Genomic DNA, 20,364 nt, shown 5'->3' on the forward strand with positions numbered 1-20,364 from the left:
CAGTGCATGCATGAGACTTGCCCCAAGTCACAAAGCCAATGAGTGGAGCAAATAGCAGACCTGACCCCAGACAAGATGGAGAGAAGGGTCAAGGGCAGGATCTTGCTTGCGCAGGCCTCTAGATAGAGGAAACAGCTGCTCTAGTCTGAGTCAGGTTCCTGGGATCTAGTCCTAGGTCTGTCTGAGGTAATCTGGTGACCTTGGAATGTCGTTTACTATTTCTAGGTCTTGGTTTCTCTGTACATTGGACATATTGCTCTTGCCCAGCCTACCTTACAAAATAGGGGTGTTAGGAGAATTATATTTAATTAATTGTTAGAAAAATGATGTTTAATTTAAAAGAGAACACTGAAGGGACTTCCCTGGTGAACCAGTGGCTAAGATTCTGCACTCCCAATGCAGAAGGCCTGGGTTCAATCTCTGGTTGGGCAACTAGATCCTATATGCTGCAGCTAAAGATTCCACATGCCACAGCCAGATAAAGAAATATTTTTTAAAAAGAGAGAATATTGCAGAGATGAATCAGACTCAATTTCTAGAATTTTGCCACCAGCACCTATATTTAAAATAAGAAAAGATTAAACATAATAACAATAAGCCTCATCTCACTAGGCTCTGTAAAGTGGGAGAGAAAAACATGTAAATGTATTATTTCAATAGAACATATGAATATGGTTTGCCAACTATAAAAAACCAAACCAAAATTTAAAAAAATTTATTGAGCCCCTTCTCTGGAGTAGATGAGGAAACTGACTTAGAGAGATTTAGGGACTTGCCCAAGGGCACACAGGACCTGAGAAGCTAAGAGGCTGGCAGGAAGGACTTCCACCTGCTGCCCAGGAAGCTGCTGCCAGAAGACCAACACTCCAGTTCAGGCTTCCCTCCAACCTCCAGCCCTGTGAAGGCCCTGAGTCTGCTCAAGTGTAGTAGAAAGAGCAAGTGCTCGCAGACTCTCTAGTGCAGGTTCAACACCAGGGCCTGTCTCACTTGCTGTGTGACCTTGAGACAGTCAAGCCCCTTCTCTGAGCAGGTTTCCTCATCCCTAAACCAAAACATGGGGCTTCCCAGGTGGCTCAGAGGGTTAAGAATCCGCCTACAAATCAGGAGACCCGGGAGACATAGGTTTGATCCCTGGGTCGGGAAGATCCCCTGGCGGAGGGCATGGAAACCCACTCCATTGAATATCTTGCTTGGAGAGTCACATGTACAGAGGAGCCTGGACTACAGTCCATAGAGTCGCAAAGAGCCGCGCACGACTGAAGCGACTGAGCAGGCGCACAAACCAAAACATTAACGCTAGCCAGGTAGAGGTGTACACAGGAGAGTGCATTACAAAGTATCTACCTCAGTATACAAGTTTGTCACATTTTCTCAATTCTGGAAGATTGCCTGAGAGCAGGAGGAGCACTGCGTGAAGTTGAACAACTGGCGCAATCTCTCTGGGCTTCTGAAAATAGTGGATGACTAGGACCAGGCCCAGTGATTTCTAAATTCCTTTCAGTGCAAAAAAAAAAAAAAACCTTAGTGGTCCAATTCCGCTACAAACTTCACAGGTCACTTCCTTCTCGTCTGCCCCTGGAGGGCGCAGTCCCTTTAAATCCAGGACTTGCCTTCCGCCCGAGCCAATCGCCGAGAACAGAAGTTCTTTAAGGACCAAAGGAGGGAATTAAGCAGGAGCAGGAGGGCGGGCAGGGGTGTGCCATCCAGCCAATCGGAATCCTCCTGGCGACCAGCGACTCACGTGCAAAGCTTTGCTGACCAATGGCAGGCGCGTCGAGAGGCGGGGCGGTTCCCGCCGGGTGACAGCTGCTCGGACCAATGGGCGTGTCGCCCGCGGCCTATAAGAGTCCGCTGGGCCCCAGGCGACAAGCTTTAGGGTCGGTTGGTCGTCGCCGTCGGAGGTGTGCCCTGGGTTTTCCTCGCCGTCGCTGCTGTCCGGTCCCTGCGTCCTCCGCCTTGGCCGGGGCCCAGCCGCTCTCCCTGCCCTCCTCCCCTTAATCGCCCCCCGGTTTCTGCCGTCGGGGCCCCGGGGCCGGGCTAATGATGCCGTCGGAGAGCGAAACGGAGAGCCGGGACCGGGCGGCTGCACAGGTGGGGACGGCTGCGGCCGCGGCGGTGGCTAAGGCCGCCCCGGCAGGCGGCGGCCCCGACCCAGAGGCCTCATCGGCCTCCCTCGGACAGCACCTGAGCGGGTTGAGCTGGCCGCAGGTGAAGCGGCTGGACGCGCTCCTGAGCGAGCCGATTCCCATTCACGGGCGCGGCAACTTCCCCACGCTGAGCGTGCAGCCCCGGCAGATCGTGCAGGTGAGAGGCACTGGGGGGTGGATAGGGGGTCTTCATCCTGAGGCTGTCGTGGCTGGGAGGCTCCCGGAGTCTGTTCCATTTGCTGGACAGCTAGGAAAACAAGCCTCGGGGAAGAACAAGGGCTGTAACAAAATCGCGCAACCTTGATAGGAGTCCACATCCTACTACCCCCGCATATCATAATCTTCTTTCCCCACTTGACTTTCCCGTCCCCCGCCCCTTCCGATGGCCCTCGGACCGTTCATCTAGGTCCTGGCTGGAGGGAGCGGGAAGTGGGGAAGGACCTGGTCTGGGAGGAAGAACACCCCGCCTGCAAGGACAGGAGATGCCCGGAAGCCCTGGGTGGGTAGCTTTGCACGCTTGAGCCGGAGATAGTTCTTTTCATCTCCAAATCGTCATCCCCAGGTCTCATGCTCAACCCTTTCCCTCTCTGGAGATTCTAGGAGCAGATTCTGTCTGTCCTCTGCTCCCACAGCCCATGGCTCAAGAGCCCCCTCCGGAAAGCTGAGAAATTCCAGCTAGGACTCCCTCTCAACTAGGGTTGTGTGGCAGGAAGAGATTAAGCATGAGGCACCTGATGCCTGTGTGCTGGGGGGGCGGCAACATCAGGTGTCCAGTTTAGCTGTTTCTTTCCTTTCCCAAGATTGAAATGAGGGTTGAGTCTCTGGCCCCAAGCCCCATCTCTCTCCTGAGGAGAAGAGAATTCTGGCAACTCCTTTCCTCTTCCACAGACTTCCTCTTCTTGCCCCTCAACAACCCTAAAATTGCTCTTTCACCTATATAGCCCAGGCACTGTCATGCTCTGAAATACCATAATATGGTAATTACTGTACCCATTTTATAGCTGGGGAAGCTGAGGCCCCAAGAGGGGCCGTGAGCTCCCTGAAATTTCCTAGAGGTGAAAAGCAAACCCAGAGAATCTTTGGTCTTCCCAGGAGCTGGTTACTACAAGTTCAAGGCTTTCCCATTTTTCCCCAAGACTTCCCAAGTTCCCAAGACTCAATTTGTAGGTCTTAGCAGTTACAAGAAACCAAAAAATCTAGCTGCAATTCCTGCATATTCCTGGCAGCAGATGGGGAAGTAGACATACAAGCCAGGTAAAGCAGACCACCCCCCATCCCTGGCTCTTCTGTCTTAGCTTCCACAGAGGGGGAGGGTTGCTTGTTGTGGGATTACCTCTCCCTCCCTCTCAAGGAATGGGAGGGGGTGGGGGCAGATTCCCTAGGGTTGAGTCATCAGTGGCCAGGCATTCCTGGGCTGCCCCGCTGTTATGGGGCAATTAGGAACCAGTTGAGGTTTTTCTCCTCCTTGACAGTCAGGTCAAATTTGGGGCCCCAAATGCTGTATCCCCAGGACTATTATCCCAGGGATGAGCCCAGTGTGGGAGTTCTCCTCTGCAGGGACATGGGGTGCCCTAAGGGGAGGTCCCTGCCCCTGTCAGTATGGTCCAAACTGCCTTTACTGGTATGTTCTCTGTGCCAAGCCCCGTTCAGGACACCAGGGGCACAGATGTGACTGAGACCCAGCCCCCTGGCATTCCAGCTACTCCCATCCAGGTGGGGAAGACTGCAGGTCAATAGGAGCTGACTCTACAATATGATAATAGTACAGTGTCTCCTAGACTAGGGTCAGAAATACACAGAACAGGGAACTGCTGGCTGTGGGGGGGAAGAGGACAGTGGCGACTTAGAGAGTTGGATTGGAAGGTTGGACATCTAGTTTCAGGGCCTGGACCATTGTCAGTTCCCTTTGCTGGGCCTGTGCATGCAAAGTTGCTTCAGTAAAGTCCAACTCTGTGGAACCCTATAGATTGTAGCCCACCAGGCTCCTCTGTCCATGGGATTCTCCAAGCAAGAATACTGGAGTGGGTTGCCATGCCCTCTTCCTGGGGAATCTTCCCAACCCAGGGGTCAAACCTGCATCTCTTACATCTCTTGAATTGGCAGGTGGGTTCTTCACCAGTAGTGTCCCCTGGGAAGCCCAGTGTCCCTATTTGTTCAATGGGGATGGGTTGAACTGCTCCCCATTGCCCCTTCTGCTTCCAGAATCCAAAGGGTCCTTTATGGGGCCTGTACAAATGCCTCCACAGGGAAGAAAGTCCATCTTCTGGCAGGAATTTGTAGCTGGCAGCTTCACAAGCTATTGGGATTTGTGTGTGTATGTGTATGTGGGGGCGGGGGTGCAGGGGGTACTGTTTGTGTGTATGTGGTGGGAGATGCTGGTTTGTTGACTTTGGGCTTCTCACATGTGCTGAGTTGTCCCATGGTTCAAGAATTGGAAACTTTCTCCCTCTCTGCCCTCCACAAGCTTTGCCTACAGCAGTAATCTGGGCATTTAGAGATACAATTCCTGCTTATACCTGGGCTAGAGGAACCTACTCTCCTGTAGGAGGCCCCCACCCCTACCCCACCCCCGAAAACAGTTCTGGGAGAACTGACACTACTTAAGTTCAGCCACTTATAGACTGTGTGACCCTAAACAAGTCCTCTGCCCTCTCTGGGTTCAGAGGATTGAATTAGTCTCTGATCTCTCCAGCTACAGCCAAAGGGCCTGCATTAGGTGGCTCCAGACTCAAGTTTTGTAAGCCTGCTGGCTGACAGCACCTATGGTCTCCCTGCAGGTCTCAGCAGCAATCTGGGAGCAGAATGGTTTGGGGGAGGGCCTTGGCACAAGAGCAAGGAGGGTGCAGCCATTGCCCCGTCCACGGCTGGAAAGTCTGATTCAGGAGGCTCCAAGCTGCCCTGCAGTCCTTGGGTGTGGCGGTATCTGGGGACTGCCTGCCAAGTTGGCTGTAGTCACACCTGGGAACCAGACAACAGCCGCTGGCTGGCTGACACAGCCAACCCCATGGCCTGACGCAGGAGTTTTAACAAGGGTACTCCTACCTACTCACCAGGCCAGATGCCATGCCCTGGGGTGGGCATCAGCCTGGGAGCAGGAGCTGGCACTGAGTGAGGCTCAGTCAGCTCTAATGGGACTTGGGGAGGGGGCTGGTCAATGCTGCAGCTCTGCCAGAGTCCTTGGGACAAAGGTCTTTGGTCCAGTCCTCCCCTTGGCCTACTTGGGCACAGCTGCCAGCGTGCGGGAAAGTAGTCCCACAGGCTGGCCCCTTACCTCTAGCCTCCCCTATCTGCCTGGCCAAGGCTTCCCCCAGCCCCACCTTCCTGCTCCCAAGCTACTCTGGCCCTGGGCTTCAGTGACTGGAGGGTTGCTCTCACTTTGAAACTCTGAAATGGAGAGCAGATTAGAGCCCTAGTTTCTGGTCTCTGCTCCTTCCAAACCCTGGATTGGTAATGCAGTAGAAAGCACATAGGATTGGAAGTGAGCCATACCTGAATCTGAAGGCACCTCTGGGTGATGGCAACCCACTCCAGCATTCTTGCCTGAAAATCCCAAGGACAGAGGTGCCTGACAGGTTACAGCCTATGAAGTCACAAGAGTCAGACACGACTTAGTGACTAAACCACCCCTGGGTGATCCTGTGTAGGTAATTTACTCCTCAGTTTCCCCATCTATAAGTTGGGGATGTTAAAAATCTAATCCCTCATAGGTTCTGGTGAGAAGGCCCAATGCCTGGCCCCCCAGGTTCCTGATGGCCACAATAATACCTTCCCCTAGTCAGGGTCCTCCTCCAGGAAGCTTCTTGGAGGGAGCCGCCCGCCTCAGATTGCCCCACTGCAGCTTGCCTCCTCAGCACTTAGGTGCATTCTTTGCAGTAATTCCCTGGGAGGCCAGCAGAGCAGCCGGCCTGGAGCTGACTTGGCAGCAAGGCGGGGTTGCAGAATCCTCAGGGTAGGAATGTTGCCTGGTCACTTTCGGTGTGTGAAGCTGGGCTGCTGAGAAAACAGTGTCGGAGCCCAGCTCCTCTCTTCTCCCCTCCCTGGTGCTAGGCCCAGGGAGATGCTTCTGCTAGAGGAACAGATTTGAGATGACACAAGTTTCCCTGTCATGTTCCTGTGTCCGCGGATGGGGTCTGCTACATTCTTCCCACTTTGCTCGCTTCTCTGGTGGCTCAGACAGTAAAGCATCTGCCTGCAATGTGGAAGACCGGGGTTCGATCCCTGGGTGGGAAGATCCCCTGGAGAAGGAAATGGCAACCCACTCCAGTACCCTTGCCTGGGAAAATCCCACAGACAGAGGAGCCTGGTAGGTTCCTGGTAGGTCCATGGGGTTGCAAAGAGTCGGACATGACTGAGCGACCTCACTTTCCTTTCCTACTTGGCTCAGAAGGCTTCCTGAGATTTTGACCCACCACCTGCCCAAGAGCAGAAAGAGTCTGGGTTTTAACTTCCAGCCCTGCCATTTCTGAATGGCCTCTCCTCTGAACCTTAAGTGTTTTACTACTAGAAGCCTCAGTTTCTTCATCTGTAAAAATGAGTCTAATATTTGCTTCCCTGGGTCCTTGTAAAGATAAACGAGTGTGTCATAGTCAAAAGAGCGTGCATGGACTTGAGAATTCAACTGACCTGGGTTCTGGTCTCAGCCTGACTACTCTATGACTTTGGACACGACTTTCCTGTGCCTCAGGTCCCCCACCTGTAAATTGGGAAAATAATACATAAAAATTGGGATTATTATGAGGGTAAAGGTAGTAATGCATGTGAACTGCCAATTACATTCCTATTTGAGCAGTTTGCATCAGGCCTGGCACAAAACTGCTTTACTTGCAGTTTTAGAGAGGTAGAATAGCATAGTGGTTGAGACATGAACTCTTGAGTTTAATTCCCAGCTCTGCATTCACCGGCTGTGTGACTTTGGGCAAGTTACTTGGCCCCTCTGTGCTTCCAGTTCCCCATCTGTAGAGTGGGAGTAAGAGTACCTTCCTCATAGAGTTACTGTAAGAACTGTGTGAGTTTATATCCTAATTATAAAGTGCCTAGATCAAGACCTGGCATTTAGTAAATTCCATGCACCTATGTTATCATTATTGCTGTTCTGAGTCATTCCTCTGAAGGGGCCACTCTCCAGATGAGGAAATACAGGTTTAGAGAATGAAATGACTTTCCAAAGGCAAACCAGCTGGTAAGTGGTCAACAGTGGTTGATGTCACTGTGATTATTGCGTGTAAACCCAGAGCGGACCCCCCCTGGAAGCCAGGTCGCTGACAATTCTTCCTCCCGCCGGCCCCCTGCAGGTCGTCCGCAGCAGCCTGGAGGAGCAGGGGCTGCGGGTGCACGGCGTGCGGCTGCACGGCTCGGCCGCCAGCCACGTGCTGCACCCCGAGAGCGGCCTGGGCTACAAGGACCTGGATCTGGTGTTCCGCGTGGACCTGCGCAGCGAGGCGTCCTTCCAGTTGACCAAGGAAGTGGTGCTGGCCTGCCTGCTGGACTTTCTGCCGGCCGGCGTGAGCCGGGCCAAGATCACGCCGCTGACCCTCAAGGAGGCTTACGTGCAGAAGCTGGTGAAAGTGTGCACTGACACGGACCGCTGGAGCCTCATCTCGCTGTCCAACAAGAGCGGCAAGAACGTGGAGCTCAAGTTCGTGGACTCAGTCAGGCGCCAGTTCGAGTTCAGTGTCGACTCGTTCCAGATCCTCCTGGACTCCCTGCTGCTCTTCAGCCAGTGCTCGCCCACGCCCATGTCAGAGGCCTTCCACCCGTCGGTGACCGGCGAGAGCCTGTACGGGGACTTCGCCGAGGCCCTGGACCACCTGCGGCACCGCGTCATCGCCACGCGCAGCCCCGAAGAGATCCGCGGGGGCGGCCTCCTCAAGTACTGCCACCTGCTGGTGCGCGGCTTCCGGCCGCGGCCCAGCACCGACGTGGGCGCCCTGCAGCGCTACATGTGTTCCCGCTTCTTCATCGACTTCCCCGACCTGGTGGAGCAGCGGCGCACGCTGGAGCGCTACCTCGAGGCCCACTTCAGCGGGGCCGACGCGGCGCGCCGCTATGCCTGCCTGGTGACGCTGCACCGGGTGGTCAATGAGAGCACCGTGTGCCTCATGAACCACGAGCGCCGCCAGACGCTGGACCTCATCACCGCGCTGGCGCTCCAGGCGCTGGCCGAGCAGGGCCCGGCGGCCGCCGCCGCCCTGGCCTGGCGCTGCCCCGCGATCCCCGACGGGTTGGTGCCCGCCACCACCGTCAGCTACTACGTGACCCCCGTGCAGCCTCTGCTGGCCCGGGCCCACGCCTCCTATCCCACCTGGCTGCCCTGTAACTGACTCGGCCCCTGGCCGGTAAGGACTCGGCCGCCCCGGATGGACTGGGTCTTCCAGGAGGGCGGGGAGGACCGGGCCAGAGACAGGCAGCCGGGCCTAGGGGGCCCAGCACTGCTGCAGAGTCAGGCCTCCGACTGAACAAACCAGATTTCTCCCCGAAGGGAGGGCCCCAGAGGACTGAAGGCCAAACTGGGGTTCTCGGTAAATGGACTTTTTGGTTATTTGCGCCACCCTTTTGGAGCAGCATAATTGTGGGGTGCCAGGGTAATTCGTCTTGAGGGTCAACTGCCTTTAGGAGGAGACAAAGAATGTTTGGGATGGTAGCCTCAAGGCCCATCATCTCAGGCTGATTTCTGTGGCCTAGAAAGGGTCTTTCTGGCTCGGGCCAGCCCTCAGTGACACCAGCAGCCTTCAAGGGCCTGCAGCCCATGCAATGGCTAAAATATTTTTATGTTATGGGAATCACTCACTTTGAGTCGGACTGAACCACTAACTAGGAGGAGGGAAACTGAGGCAGATGCCTAGGTTTGGAGAGGGATAGGTTTAGCTCAGCCCCCTAACACCCCTACCCCGAGCTGTCTAGGTGCGCCGTGGCCAGGAACCAAGCAGCCTGGGGTGGAACAGAAGCCATGCCCCTGTCGGGGTGCTTCTCCCTTCCCCCACGTGGTGAGGAGCCCTCCTGCCTGGGAGCTTGTTCTCTAGAAGGTGCTGGGTCCAATGTAGCCACAGTCAAGTGATCCCACCCTCCTGGCCTGGTTACAGGGTCCTCACGAGGGAAAGGAGAGGTATGCCCCACCTCCCTTCCCATCCCTCTGGATTTGTAACTATTTTGCACTTTTAACACCTGCCAATAAAGATTGTCCACACTGAGCTTAGCACCATGCTTTCTCCTGGGAGAAGGATCTTCCATGGCTGTGGGGTCTGTGGCTGCCTCTCGCCCAGCCTGAGTCTGGCTTGTATTGTGGGAGGGGACTTTGGGGGACGGGGTCTGAGTCCTGGCCGGTGGTTAGGGAATGCCCCTCCTTCCCCCAGCTTGGCAGTTGTGCTACAAGCCTCTGTCTACACATGTGATTTGCCCCTGCACATCATTTCAGCAAATCTCTTGCTAAAAAGGAGATGTTTCAGTGTTTCCTACCTAGAGTCCTGATGACCCTGGAACTGGCTCATACTCCAATGCTCAGGGCTGCTTGACTCCATCTCTGCTCAACCTTCCCCAACTCCCCCCCCCAACCCCCCCGCCCCAGGAAGCAGGTGAACAAGCAGGGGGAGTCTGGACTGGAGACCCTCCCTCTAGATGTGGCAGCTGGGACTAGGTTGGGGGGGGCCTTCTGGCACCTCCAAAGCCAGAGCCCAGGTTTGGCCTCCCCACTGGGAGTTGTTGTTCAGTCGCTAAGTCATGTCCGACTCTTTGCAACCTCATTGCAGCATGCCAGGCTTCCCAGTCCTCCACTATCTCCCAGAGATTGCTCAAACTCATGTCTGCTGAGTCAATGATGCCATCCCACCATCTCATCCTCTGTCGTCCCCTTCTCCTTCTGCCCTCAATCTTTCCCATAATCAGGGTCTTTCCCAATAGGTCAGCTCTTGGCATCAAGTAGCCAAAAGACTGTAGCTTCAGCATCAGTCCTTCCAATGAATATTCAGGGCTGATTTCCTTTAGGATTGACTGGTTTGATCTCCTTGCTCCTCCCTCTCACATCCCTGAGTGCTGGTGGGGGGATGCCTTGCTCTAAGCAAGTCCCCTAGAGGGGCAAGGACTCTCATTTCCAAACCCAGCTGGGACCATGCCTGGCTGCCTGGGAGTGCCAGCCGCCAGCCACAAGCTCTTAGGGAGGTGTTCCCTCAGGGCATCAGCCAGTCACAGGCCTGGACGCTGCCTACTGTTTACCCAGCCTCTTTGATCCAGGGAGTGCAATGTCCTTAACATATTCAGGCTCATTAGTGGCCTCTGAAGTGCTGGCTTTTATGGTTCCAGTCAGAGTGGAGAAAACAAGGCTGCGGAGGAGGCCCCAGGCCACCTGGTTGAGTCCAGCCATCTCACCTGCTCGGTGCGTCCCTACTGGGCTCAGAATGGCTAGAAGGATGAGTGGAAAGTCTGTCTGCTTGGTGACTAAAAGCAGCCTCCCACCCTACCCTGGCTGTGCCCACTCAACTAGGGTCCTAGGATGGGGGGCACTAAGTTTGTCCCAGCTCCTGCTTTGGGGTGTGAGGGTGAAGCTCACAGTGTAAGCACAGAGGCCTAGCTTCTTGGAGTGGGGAGTGGGATTCACCTGCCTGTGCTTGTTTCAGAGGGGAGGAGCCAGAAATCCATGGCACACGCGTGTGTGCACTGGATTCAGCCCACGTGCGCTGGCTACCCCTTCAGGGGGTGGAAACACAACAGTAAACAAAGACCAACATCCCTACCCTTGTGAAAATCACACTCGAATGGGAAAGAGAAAATAAACTAAATTATATAGTCTTAGAAGGTCAGCGACGCCTAAGAATATACGTAGCTGGGTAAGGGATTGGAAGTGCTGAGGTGTGCAACTTTAAAAAGGGTGTGCCTCCTTGAAAGGGCAACAATCTGACTGAACAAAGACAATGGGGAGCAAACCATGCGGATGTCTGGGGAAAGAGCCTTCCGGGTGGAGGGGACTCATCACATGCTCCTGGCAGGTGTGTCTGGGGAAGGGCACGTGTGCCTGAGGCTGCCCGGCTCACCCTGCACAGGTCTGTGTGCTGCCCAAGAGAAGTGGAAGACGGGAGTTTCCTGCTAACAGCTACCACTTCTGGAGAGCTCTCCCCCAGACTGGGCGCCAGGCTGAGGTCTCCCCAATCACAGCATCCCAATGCACCCCGGCAACAACTCCACGAGAGAAGGACAAGTATTTCCATTTTACAGACAAGAAAACTGACGCCAGAGAGGCTTGTGGGCCATTGCTGTTAACTCCTGCACCATCCTGCCCTTACACTCTGGTTTCACCTGGTTGGGCATGACAGTATGTCTCCTATACATACATGTGACATGGCACATTTGGCATGTGACAGATAAAAAAGCTTGCATTACTGTGACTTGGCCATTTTACAACGATGGCAGAGTGTAGCAGTTGTGCCCACCTGTACATTTTCTTGATGGAACTGTGACACCTGATACGGCTTGTGGTGGCAGTGTCAGAGGCCTATATGACAGCGGGCGTGCCTGTTGGGTGTGTTTGGAGGAGGTGTAGTGTTTCCGGGTGTGAGAGAAACACTGACTCAGTGGCTGGCATTGTTCTCTGATGGACAATCCCTGTAGCCATCTAAGATGCCAGGACAGGAAAGAATCAAGAACTAGGAGCCAGAAAGGGGGAAGACTGAGGGAGGAAAAGACCCATACCCCTTCTCCTCTCCAAGCAACAGTCCATTTCCCCCCAAGACCTGCAGTGGGTAGGAGAGCCCCAGAGCGGGAACTGCCTTGTTGCGAAATTTGGGGATTGAAAGATAGGCCCCCAGGAAGCTGCTGGACGTGTTGGCCCTTCCAGTCCCACTCTCTGCCCTCCTTCATGCTCTGTGATCCTGGGAGGCTGACCTCTATGAACTGTGCATCAATGGCTCCCTTGTTCCCTGCCTCTCTGTTGGGTTCAGCCAATGAGAGTCCCCAGCAGGAGGTACCAGAGGGAGGAGGAGAATGGGGTGTTTATTTCCCTGCTCCCTTCCCAACTTCCCTTCTCGGTGGTTGCCTACATCGCTCAACCAGAGGCCACTGCTCCTGTCAGGGTCCCTCTCCGCACAGTTGCACTCTCCAATTCCCAAAGCCCTTGCCTCCCCTCTCCCCTCTTTACCCCTTCAGGCCCAGGAGTCGTGAAGGCTTCTCTCTGTTGCTAGCCCTACAGATAGCTGTGGTACCTTGTTAGTTTCTTAAGCCCAGCCCACAGCTTTGGAAATAGTCTCTTTAAAAAAAATTTTTTTTAATTTTTTAAAAATTTATTTATTTGGCTGATCTGGGTCTTAGTTGCAGCTCCCAGGACCTTCGATCTTCATTGCAGCAGGATCTTTAGTTCCCAACTCTTAGTTGCAGCATGTGGGATCTAGTTCCCCCACCAGGGATAGAACCTGGGTCCCCGGCATTGGGTACTCAGAGTCTTAGCCACAGGACCACCAGGGAAGTCCAAGAAATAGTCCCTTTTTAAATCTCTCCCCAGTTTGAGTGTGCCCTGTCTCTGCTGGGACCCCGCCTGACAGGGGCACCCATCCACCAGCACGGTCACACGCAGTTCCCCACGGATCACCATGCTGCCATGTCATCACACTCACATCCCTTTGTCCCATGAGGGCATCCCATCCCCGAGCTTCCGCATCACATCCTTCATTCAGGAAGCTTCCTGGAGAGGTTCAGCTTGGAGCCAAGTCAAGGGAGCAGTCAGTCTGCAAATCCATCAACAGGCCCAGACTGCCAAACGAAACTAAACGGCAACTGCTCAAAGAACTGCCAACTTAAAGAGCCCTGCCAGACACGCGAAAAGGCAAGGTGGTGCAGGCACTCACAGAGTAGACCTCAAGACCACACGGGCTGATCTCACATCACTGAGGTTTATTCTTCCTGAATGCACACAACAGGCAACTGACTCCATATGCATTCCTTTTGTGGAATTCTACAAGTTCTGGGTGAGGTGTGAGTCCATCTGGCCCCCTTCCGTCTACCATCAAGATATTTGAATCAAGTGCTCCCTTTTTTCATTTAAAACTTAATATTTTTATGTGGTCAACCCCTCTTCCCGAGAAAGAGGTGTCTCCCCTGGGAGCCAGCAGCCCATTATCTTTCTGAGGGGCCGCAGGCAGGCACCCACACAGGACAAGGATGGTGGGCAAAGAAAACTGAGGGACTGTTCAGAGCAACATTTTCCCTCAAACAGCCCTCCTGCCACTGTTTGACTGAGCAGCAACGGCACCTACCAAAATGGGGACCCCAGCTGCGCTGAGACTTGTTTTTTAAAGAGAAATCCTTTTCTCAGTGGAAAGGTTTGCTGCTCTGTTAATCTGATTGCATCTCAAAGGACTTGTAACATCCCCAGTTGTACCATGTAAGCCAGAGTCAAATGCGGGAACATATAAATTCCTAGTAGAGGCAACTTCCCTAGAACCCAGCCCCTTGCCACTGTCAAGTGAGGGGCTCCTTTGAGGTGAGGAGGGTGCTCCGCTTGTGCAGGGCTGATTAGAGAAGTCTTCCTGAAGGAGGTGAAAGGAGCAGAATCCAGAAGTCAGATCCTGAGTTGAGGCTCGGGAGGAGCTGGGAGGAGCTGGAAAGAATAATTTCAAGAGCTTTCATTACCTCTCTCTCTCTCACACAGCCACCCAGCCCCACCCAAACCCTTCAGCATTTACCTCCTTAAGAGAGGCCATTGTGGAGAGAAGGCGCAAGGGCAATATTTTGGAAAAGGGCTCCACTGGCTCCCGCCCTGGAAGGGGTGGGGGCTCCTGGGGTGAGCTCCCTTGGGCCTCTGTCCTTGGCTGGGATCCCCACTGGTCTGAGCAGCTGGAATGGAATGTTCCTGGGATAAAACGCCTGCCCCTCCTCCACATCTCCCCTTATGGAGTTCCTCGGGGAAGGCACTGGGGGGAGAAGGGGGACTGTTCTGGGATGCCTGATATGGCGATGCTCTGGACAAGCAAAGGCCCACACTACCCAGGGGCTCTGTCCTGGCAGCCTCTCCTAGGCCAGGTAGGCTGGCTCCACTGAGCATTTACAGACCTTCTCTGTGTGCTAGTGACCTCTCACTTAATACTTGGAAATCATCTCCTTCCTAACTCCCCATAAAACACACACACACAAGAAACGGGCTCAGAGAAGGGAAGTCATTTGCCCAAGTTCTCCCAGCTGAGAAGCTGAGCTCCAGGCTAGGACTAAATCCCACGTCTTTCTTGTTCTAAGTATCAGGACACTTTCTGCCCCACCAGGGAGCCAGTCAGCCTCCTCCTCTACCATCCCAGGCTCTGCATTCTCCAATCATGCTAGCCCAGGTGCACAGAGGAGGAGGAAGCCCTCCAAGGCAAACCCAGGCCCTAAGCATCCCTGACCTGCCCTTGCTGACTCAGCCTGACTCATACCCCAGAGCACAACCAAGCTAGGCAGCCAGCCTTTGGAGGGTGTGGCCAGACCTTGGAGGGGTGGCACCTTTTTTGCCACCAATGTCTGATCACATCCCTCCTCAGAACCAAGGACTAGGGTTTCCTGTACCCAGACTCAAAGAGCAAGTGCTCAGAAACCCATGTGGAGCCCTCAATATCTTGAAAAACAGAAAGCCACATAGCCTAATGTTGAAGGTGTCCCCCACTTAGGTGTTCCATGTGATTGGGCCAGTCACTCACTCTCCCTGACCCTCAGTTTCCTCATCTGTGGAAATGGGAATAACTCCTACTTTGTTGGCAGAGTAGCTGGGAGGATTGAAACAGCTAATGGGTGTAAAGCGCTTAGCACAGTACTTGGCATAGATGTGGTGGTTAATATATTATTCCACAACAAAGGATTCCCTTCCCCTATCACTCCTAGCCAGGGTGCGGTCAAGATCTAATGCAGGAATAAATAGGCTGGGGATGTCCCAGCTTTCCCAAATACCTCCTCCCAAGCTGAATGTAAAGGCGGGAGGAGATAAAAGTTCTCCTCCTTCAGTTAGGAGAAGACTGGGACCCCAAGTTTTTCTGGAGGGACCTGGCTGTCAGGGTAAGGGAGCCTTCTAGAGACTACCCACTGCAGGCTTGGAGCACCTTAGCTGCGAATTGTCGCTTCAACCTAATCTCTGGGAAGCCACCTTGATCCCCAGGTGGCGGCGGCAGAGATGGAGTGTTCTGATCAATTATCAGTCTAACACATCTGGGAGAAGTAAAGTACTCTGGGCTTTTACTCAGACGGTACCGCCAACAGGTGCAACCTCTCTCTCCAGGAAAGTCCCTCCTGATGGACCTGCCCTCTGAGGTCAGAGGCCCGCCCTTTCTCTAAGTGACCGCCAGTACTCTCACGTTCTTGCCAGACCCTTAAAGATCAACGCCTGAGATGCCGGGACAATAGGAGTAGGGGCTGGCTGGGTGCAGAGATATGGACAGAGGGAACCTGCTCCAGGCCACACCCCCACGCTCAGGGAAGCAGCCCACACTGCCCTCTGGTGGCGCCGCCCGGGGGCGCCACACTTGCCCAGGGCCAGCCAAGAGAGCGACAGGACTCATCCAGAGGGGCTGCTGCTGCTGCTGCTAAGTCGATTCAGTCGTGTCGGACTCTGTGAGACCCCATAGACGGCAGTCCACCAGGCTCCCCTGTCCCTGGGATTCTCCAGGCAAGAATACTGGAGTGGGATGCCATTTCCTTCTCCAATGCATGAAAGTGAAAAGTGAAACTGAAGTCGCTCAGTCGTGTCCGACCCTCAGCGACCCCATGGACTGCAGCAGCAGAGAGGGGCAGGTTCCCCTAAATCCCTAAACTGGTCTTCCCGCCCCTCGCTTCGCCTTGCTGACATCCCAGCTTCACTAGTGGCCATCAGTGTCCTCGGTGCACAGATCCCTCAGGATCGCCTGTCCTTAGTCCAGTCCCCAGGGCTAGATGGCTGGGCCATCTAGAAAGTGTTAGGAAGTCATGGGGCGGGGTGGGGGCTACAATATATAACCAGGGGCCAGAGTTAGTTGTGGGGCTTCCCTGGTGGCTCAGCTGGTAAAGAATCTGCCTGCAATGTGGGAAACCTGGGTTCTATCCCTGGGTTGGGAAGATCCCCTGGAAAACGGAATGGCTATCCACTCTAGTATTCTGGCCTAGAGAATTCCATGGACTGTGTAGTCACGGGATCACAAAGAGTCAGACACAACTGAGAGATTTTCACTCACTTCATAGTCAGTTGTGAAGGCCTGAAGACAGCCCTCCTCCAACAACGCCAGGGCAGGCTGTCTAAAGGAGGGCTGGGAGACACAAGCGCTTGAAAGCAGAGACCTTCTGATCCAGTGCTGCTTCTTGAGCGCCCTTGAGCGCCTGGACTGAGCAGAGATCAATGTTTGCTGATTGCGGAGAAAATGGAACCTTCTAGAAGGATCCTGGGTGGGCCAGGCAAGGGTGGGAAGATGACTTGTATTGTATTTGTTGGCTGAGGAGTAGTGGACAGAGCACTGAACCAAGAGCTGGGGTTTAAGTCAGTGAGCACTGTGAGCCCTGGCTGAGGCCCTTAATGAGAAGCTTGGGACATCTGGAAGTGCAGGGAGGGGACAGAGCTGCCTGTGAGCCTGGGACCAATCTCCATTCCTACATATACCACTTACTCCAGCAAGAGCTATCTCTAATTCCCTATTCGCCCTACTCCCCTCTTCCAAACCAAGGCAAAGCTGATTACCAATAAATCCCAGAGAAAGGCAAAATTGTGGTGTCACAGAGCACTTTAAACCATTAGCTAAAAGCTTCTCTGAACCAAGAGTCCCTCCCATGCAAACAGTCCTGGCTACAGCCCAGCACTGCAGTCTGAAGCGCCTCACTGTCACCTCCAGGGAGTCCTTGTCCTCTCTCTCTAGACCCAAAGTGACCCAAGTGGCTTTGGAAGGTCCTTTCCCTCGGGAGACCAGAGGATGCCAGGGCTCCTCACTGCTCTCTCAGTCCCCAAGCTCTCAGAGTCTCTGAGACCTCCTCCTGGACTTCCCCTCCCCAGCTAAGAATGGGTTCAGGAAGGCCTGGCTGTGAGCTGAGAAACCAGGAAAAAAAGTTTGGTACCTGGGAAGAGGAAGAGCTAGCTGGAGAAGGGATAGGTGAGGGCCCCCGGGGCTCTGGCTTTCAGAGCAGTGCGCCTGACCCCAAGGACTCTAGGATGAAACCAGATTCCCGTGACTCTTAGCTGCCTCGTTCTATCCCCTTCTTCCCTGCAAGCTCTGACATGAGGAGCGATAGCTATGTTCAGAGAGGGACTGAGGAAACCAGCCCATATCGGGGATGGAGTTGTTCTAGGTCAAGGGTCCCCAATCTCTGGGATCTAATGACTGATGATCTGCTGTGGAGCTGCCATAATAATAGTAGAAATAAAGTGTACAATACATGTGATGCGCTTAAATCATCCCCAAACCATCCCCCCACCCACCCATCCAGCCCCAGTCAGTAGAAAAATTGTCTTCCCAGAAACTGATCCCTAGAACTAAAAATGTTGGAGACTGCTATTCCAGGTCACACGGCAGACAAGGGGACACCAGTTCTACCTAGCCCCTGCCCCTGGCCAGCAGAGATACGGCAAGAAGGACACACATACGCCCTGGGACCTAGATCTGTCCCTAGCTGGCAGGTGACCTTGCCACTCCGTAAAATAAGGACTTCAGATCAGCTCCTGGGCGCCAGCAGCAAAAGCAGTGCCTGTTTCTAGGTGTGACATAAAAGAATAAGACATTCTTCCATGATTTATGGGAGAAGACAGACCTCTGCCCTGTGTTAACCTCCCAACAAACCTTCCAGGAGGTGAAGATACCTAGTTCACAGACCAACAAGTGAGACTGCAGTCAGCTCAGCTGGTGGGCAGCAAAGCATCAGCCAGGCCATTCACGGCTGAGTGGAGCAGGGGAGCGGGCCTGAAGGGCATGTGGAAGGAAAGTGGATCTCATTTCAGGTCTGGCCCTTTAAGGCCCCACTTTCTAGAATCTAGAAGCCGATGACATACCTGCTCCCCTGGGGCCCGTTACAGGATGTCACCTGGCTCCATCCCTGGCAGAGCCATCTTAGCGACAGGTTGGGAGCTCCTAGGAGAACCTGCAAACCTTCAGGCAGTCACCAAACACCCCTGGTCGTCTGAGTCAGCTCTCAGCGAAGCTGCATGAGGGCCTGAGGAAAGACCCGTCCCCCAGAAGTGGAAGGGCCTAAGCATAGTATGATGGGAGCAAATCCTTAACCTCTCTGCGATTCCATCTCCCCAAATGGGAAATAGGGCCTTAGGAGACAACTCAAAGCAACATCGCTGTGCCAGCTGCCACCCCATCCTGGGGTGTCATTATTCTGCCCTGAGAAAGGCGTGCCACAGTCGCAGCCCCAAGGGACCCAGGAAAGGCAACGCTGGAGGAGGTGAGAGTGGGGTTGTTTCAACCAGTAAAAGTTTGCTGGCAAACCCGTCCTGGCATCTGAGCGGCCTCAATCTGTCCAACTCTATAATGGGGACTTAGTGCCACTACCTCATTCCCCAGGAGTTCTGGGAGAGGCGGCAGCAGAAAATGGACAGCTTTATTTAACGACCCAGCGAACTCCAGAAGCTCTAGGGAAGGGAGGCCTCCCCGCCCCGCCCCTCGGATGCGCCAGCCGCTAAGACCGCACCTCGGTTTCTCCTTCTTTACTGGGCCCCCGGCCCCCCGACTGTCTCTTCCTGTGGTCGGCCAATCTGTCCATCCGCGTCGGTGACGTCGTTCTACCCAGCCGGCGTCCGCAGTCCATCGGTCGCCACCCAGGCGGTGGTCTCTCGGGGTGGCCAGGGGTCCCGGCGCCGGAGGTCAGCGCTGGGGTGAGGCGGGGCCGCGGGGCGGGCTCCGGCGGAAGGGCGACTCCGGCTCAGGGCCGTGGCCCCGCCGCAGGCGCCCGGCGCCCCAGGGCACGCAGCCGCCCAGACCCAGCGCCGAGGCGAGCAGCGCGGGCGGGCGGGCGCGGCGGACGCGGCGCGAGCCCTTCTTGAGGCGCGGCCCGTGCGCCGCCAAGTAGAGCTCGGCCTGCGCCACGCCGCCGCCCAGGCGGCCCAGGCTCTCGGCGCGGTGCGCCAGGCGCAGCTCGGCCGCCAGGAAGACGCGGTGCAGCTGCAGCACGCGGCTCTCCAGCTCTGACACCAGGCGCCGGCGGCCCTCCACCTCCAGCAGTCGCCGCCGCGCTTCGGCCAGCTCCAGCGCGCGGACGCCCGCAGCCGCCGCCGCCGCACCCGAGCCGCCGCCCGCGCCCCCTGCCGGCCCGGGGCCCCCCGCGCCCCCGCTAGCGCCCTGGCGCCAGCGCTGCAGCTCTAGCCCCTCAGCGGAGCCCGCCGACTCCTGGGCCGCTCCGGGCTGCGATGAGGCTTGAGCCCGGGTCGGGGTCAAGGTCGGACTTGGGGATGGGGGCTGAGGGCACGACAGGGGCTCCCGGGGCGGCGGCGGCGGCGGGGATCCCGGTTCCGCCGACCCTTCCTGGGCCCCCGGGCCGCAGGCGCTGATGCGGCAGCCCGGCATCCCCCGCCCCCAACCCCCGGCGGCCCTCAGCTGTAGGTCCGTGGGTCTGGCCGGCTGTTCCCCCCACGCGGGGGAGGATGGACGCAGCAAATCAAGGTGAGATGCAGCCGCAGCCCCCACACTGGCGCTGGGAGAGCCACGCGCGCGTCTTATAGAGCAGGGGGCGGAGCGAAGGGCAGCATAGCCAATCAGAGACGTGCATGCCCTGAACCCGCTTCCCATGCCCCGCCCCGTCAGGACACTGCCCGAACCCTTCTGGTCCCCTGGTCCTTCGACCCACCGGCATCCAGTGCCCATCCACCTCCTCCACATTTGGGGTGAAAAAGGGGCCGCATCGTTTCCGGTCTGACCCATGAGTCATAAGCTTTGGTAGCTGGGGCTTAGAAATCACGGACCCCGGGCCACACCTGCGGAAGGGTTTTGCCTGAAGCCACACTATGTGACAGTTGAAAGCTTCAAATAGAACTCAGGAGGCTTGTTTCCTGGCACAGTACCGAACGCTGCCGCGCCGCTGAATCGGCTCTACCTGGCCTCCCGGGCCGGAAACTTCACCAGGACACCCTTCTCCAATCTCCCGGCGGCCATGGAGAAATTAAGGCAGAGGGGCAACTGGCCCCTCCTGGTGGGGATCTGGCAGGACTGACTACTCACCAGGCAGGCCCTGCACTTGCAGAGCAAACCTCAGCACTTGCTGGTGCGCTTGGCGCAGCTTTCGCAAACCTTAGTGCCCGCCCGCCCCCTTCCCCCCAGAGGAGCCCACC

At 55.5% G+C, this 20,364-nt stretch overlaps 2 protein-coding genes across 5 annotated transcripts; one reads left to right on the forward strand and one right to left on the reverse strand.

The window, feature by feature from the left end:
- The first annotated feature begins 1,867 nt into the window (after nt 1-1,867).
- Nucleotides 1,868-9,334, forward strand: TENT5B (terminal nucleotidyltransferase 5B). The gene is made up of 2 exons (NM_001045950.1): nt 1,868-2,304; nt 7,439-9,334. The coding sequence occupies exons 1-2, from the start codon at nt 2,041-2,043 to the stop codon at nt 8,465-8,467; spliced, it is 1,293 nt and encodes a 430-aa protein (NP_001039415.1). The 5' UTR covers nt 1,868-2,040; the 3' UTR covers nt 8,468-9,334.
- A 3,662-nt stretch (nt 9,335-12,996) lies between these two features.
- On the reverse strand, nt 12,997-19,844 carry TRNP1 (TMF1 regulated nuclear protein 1). Of its 4 annotated transcripts, XM_024982445.2 has the most exons (5): nt 18,732-19,844; nt 18,088-18,248; nt 17,899-17,998; nt 13,808-13,958; nt 12,997-13,722 (listed from the first exon to the last, which is right to left on the reverse strand). In XM_024982445.2, exon 1 carries the CDS (start codon nt 19,823-19,825, stop codon nt 18,905-18,907), a length of 921 nt encoding a protein of 306 aa, XP_024838213.2. In that variant the 5' UTR covers nt 19,826-19,844; the 3' UTR covers nt 12,997-13,722; nt 13,808-13,958; nt 17,899-17,998; nt 18,088-18,248; nt 18,732-18,904. The 4 variants fall into 4 exon arrangements, with proteins under 4 accessions (XP_024838213.2, XP_024838221.2, XP_024838224.2 ...); XM_024982453.2 differs by lacking the exons at nt 17,899-17,998; nt 18,088-18,248; XM_024982456.2 differs by lacking the exons at nt 13,808-13,958; nt 17,899-17,998.
- Between the last annotated feature and the right edge of the window lie 520 nt (nt 19,845-20,364).

Source organism: Bos taurus, chromosome 2 (genome assembly GCF_002263795.3).
Source record: "Bos taurus isolate L1 Dominette 01449 registration number 42190680 breed Hereford chromosome 2, ARS-UCD2.0, whole genome shotgun sequence".
Lineage (NCBI taxonomy): Eukaryota > Metazoa > Chordata > Mammalia > Artiodactyla > Bovidae > Bos > Bos taurus.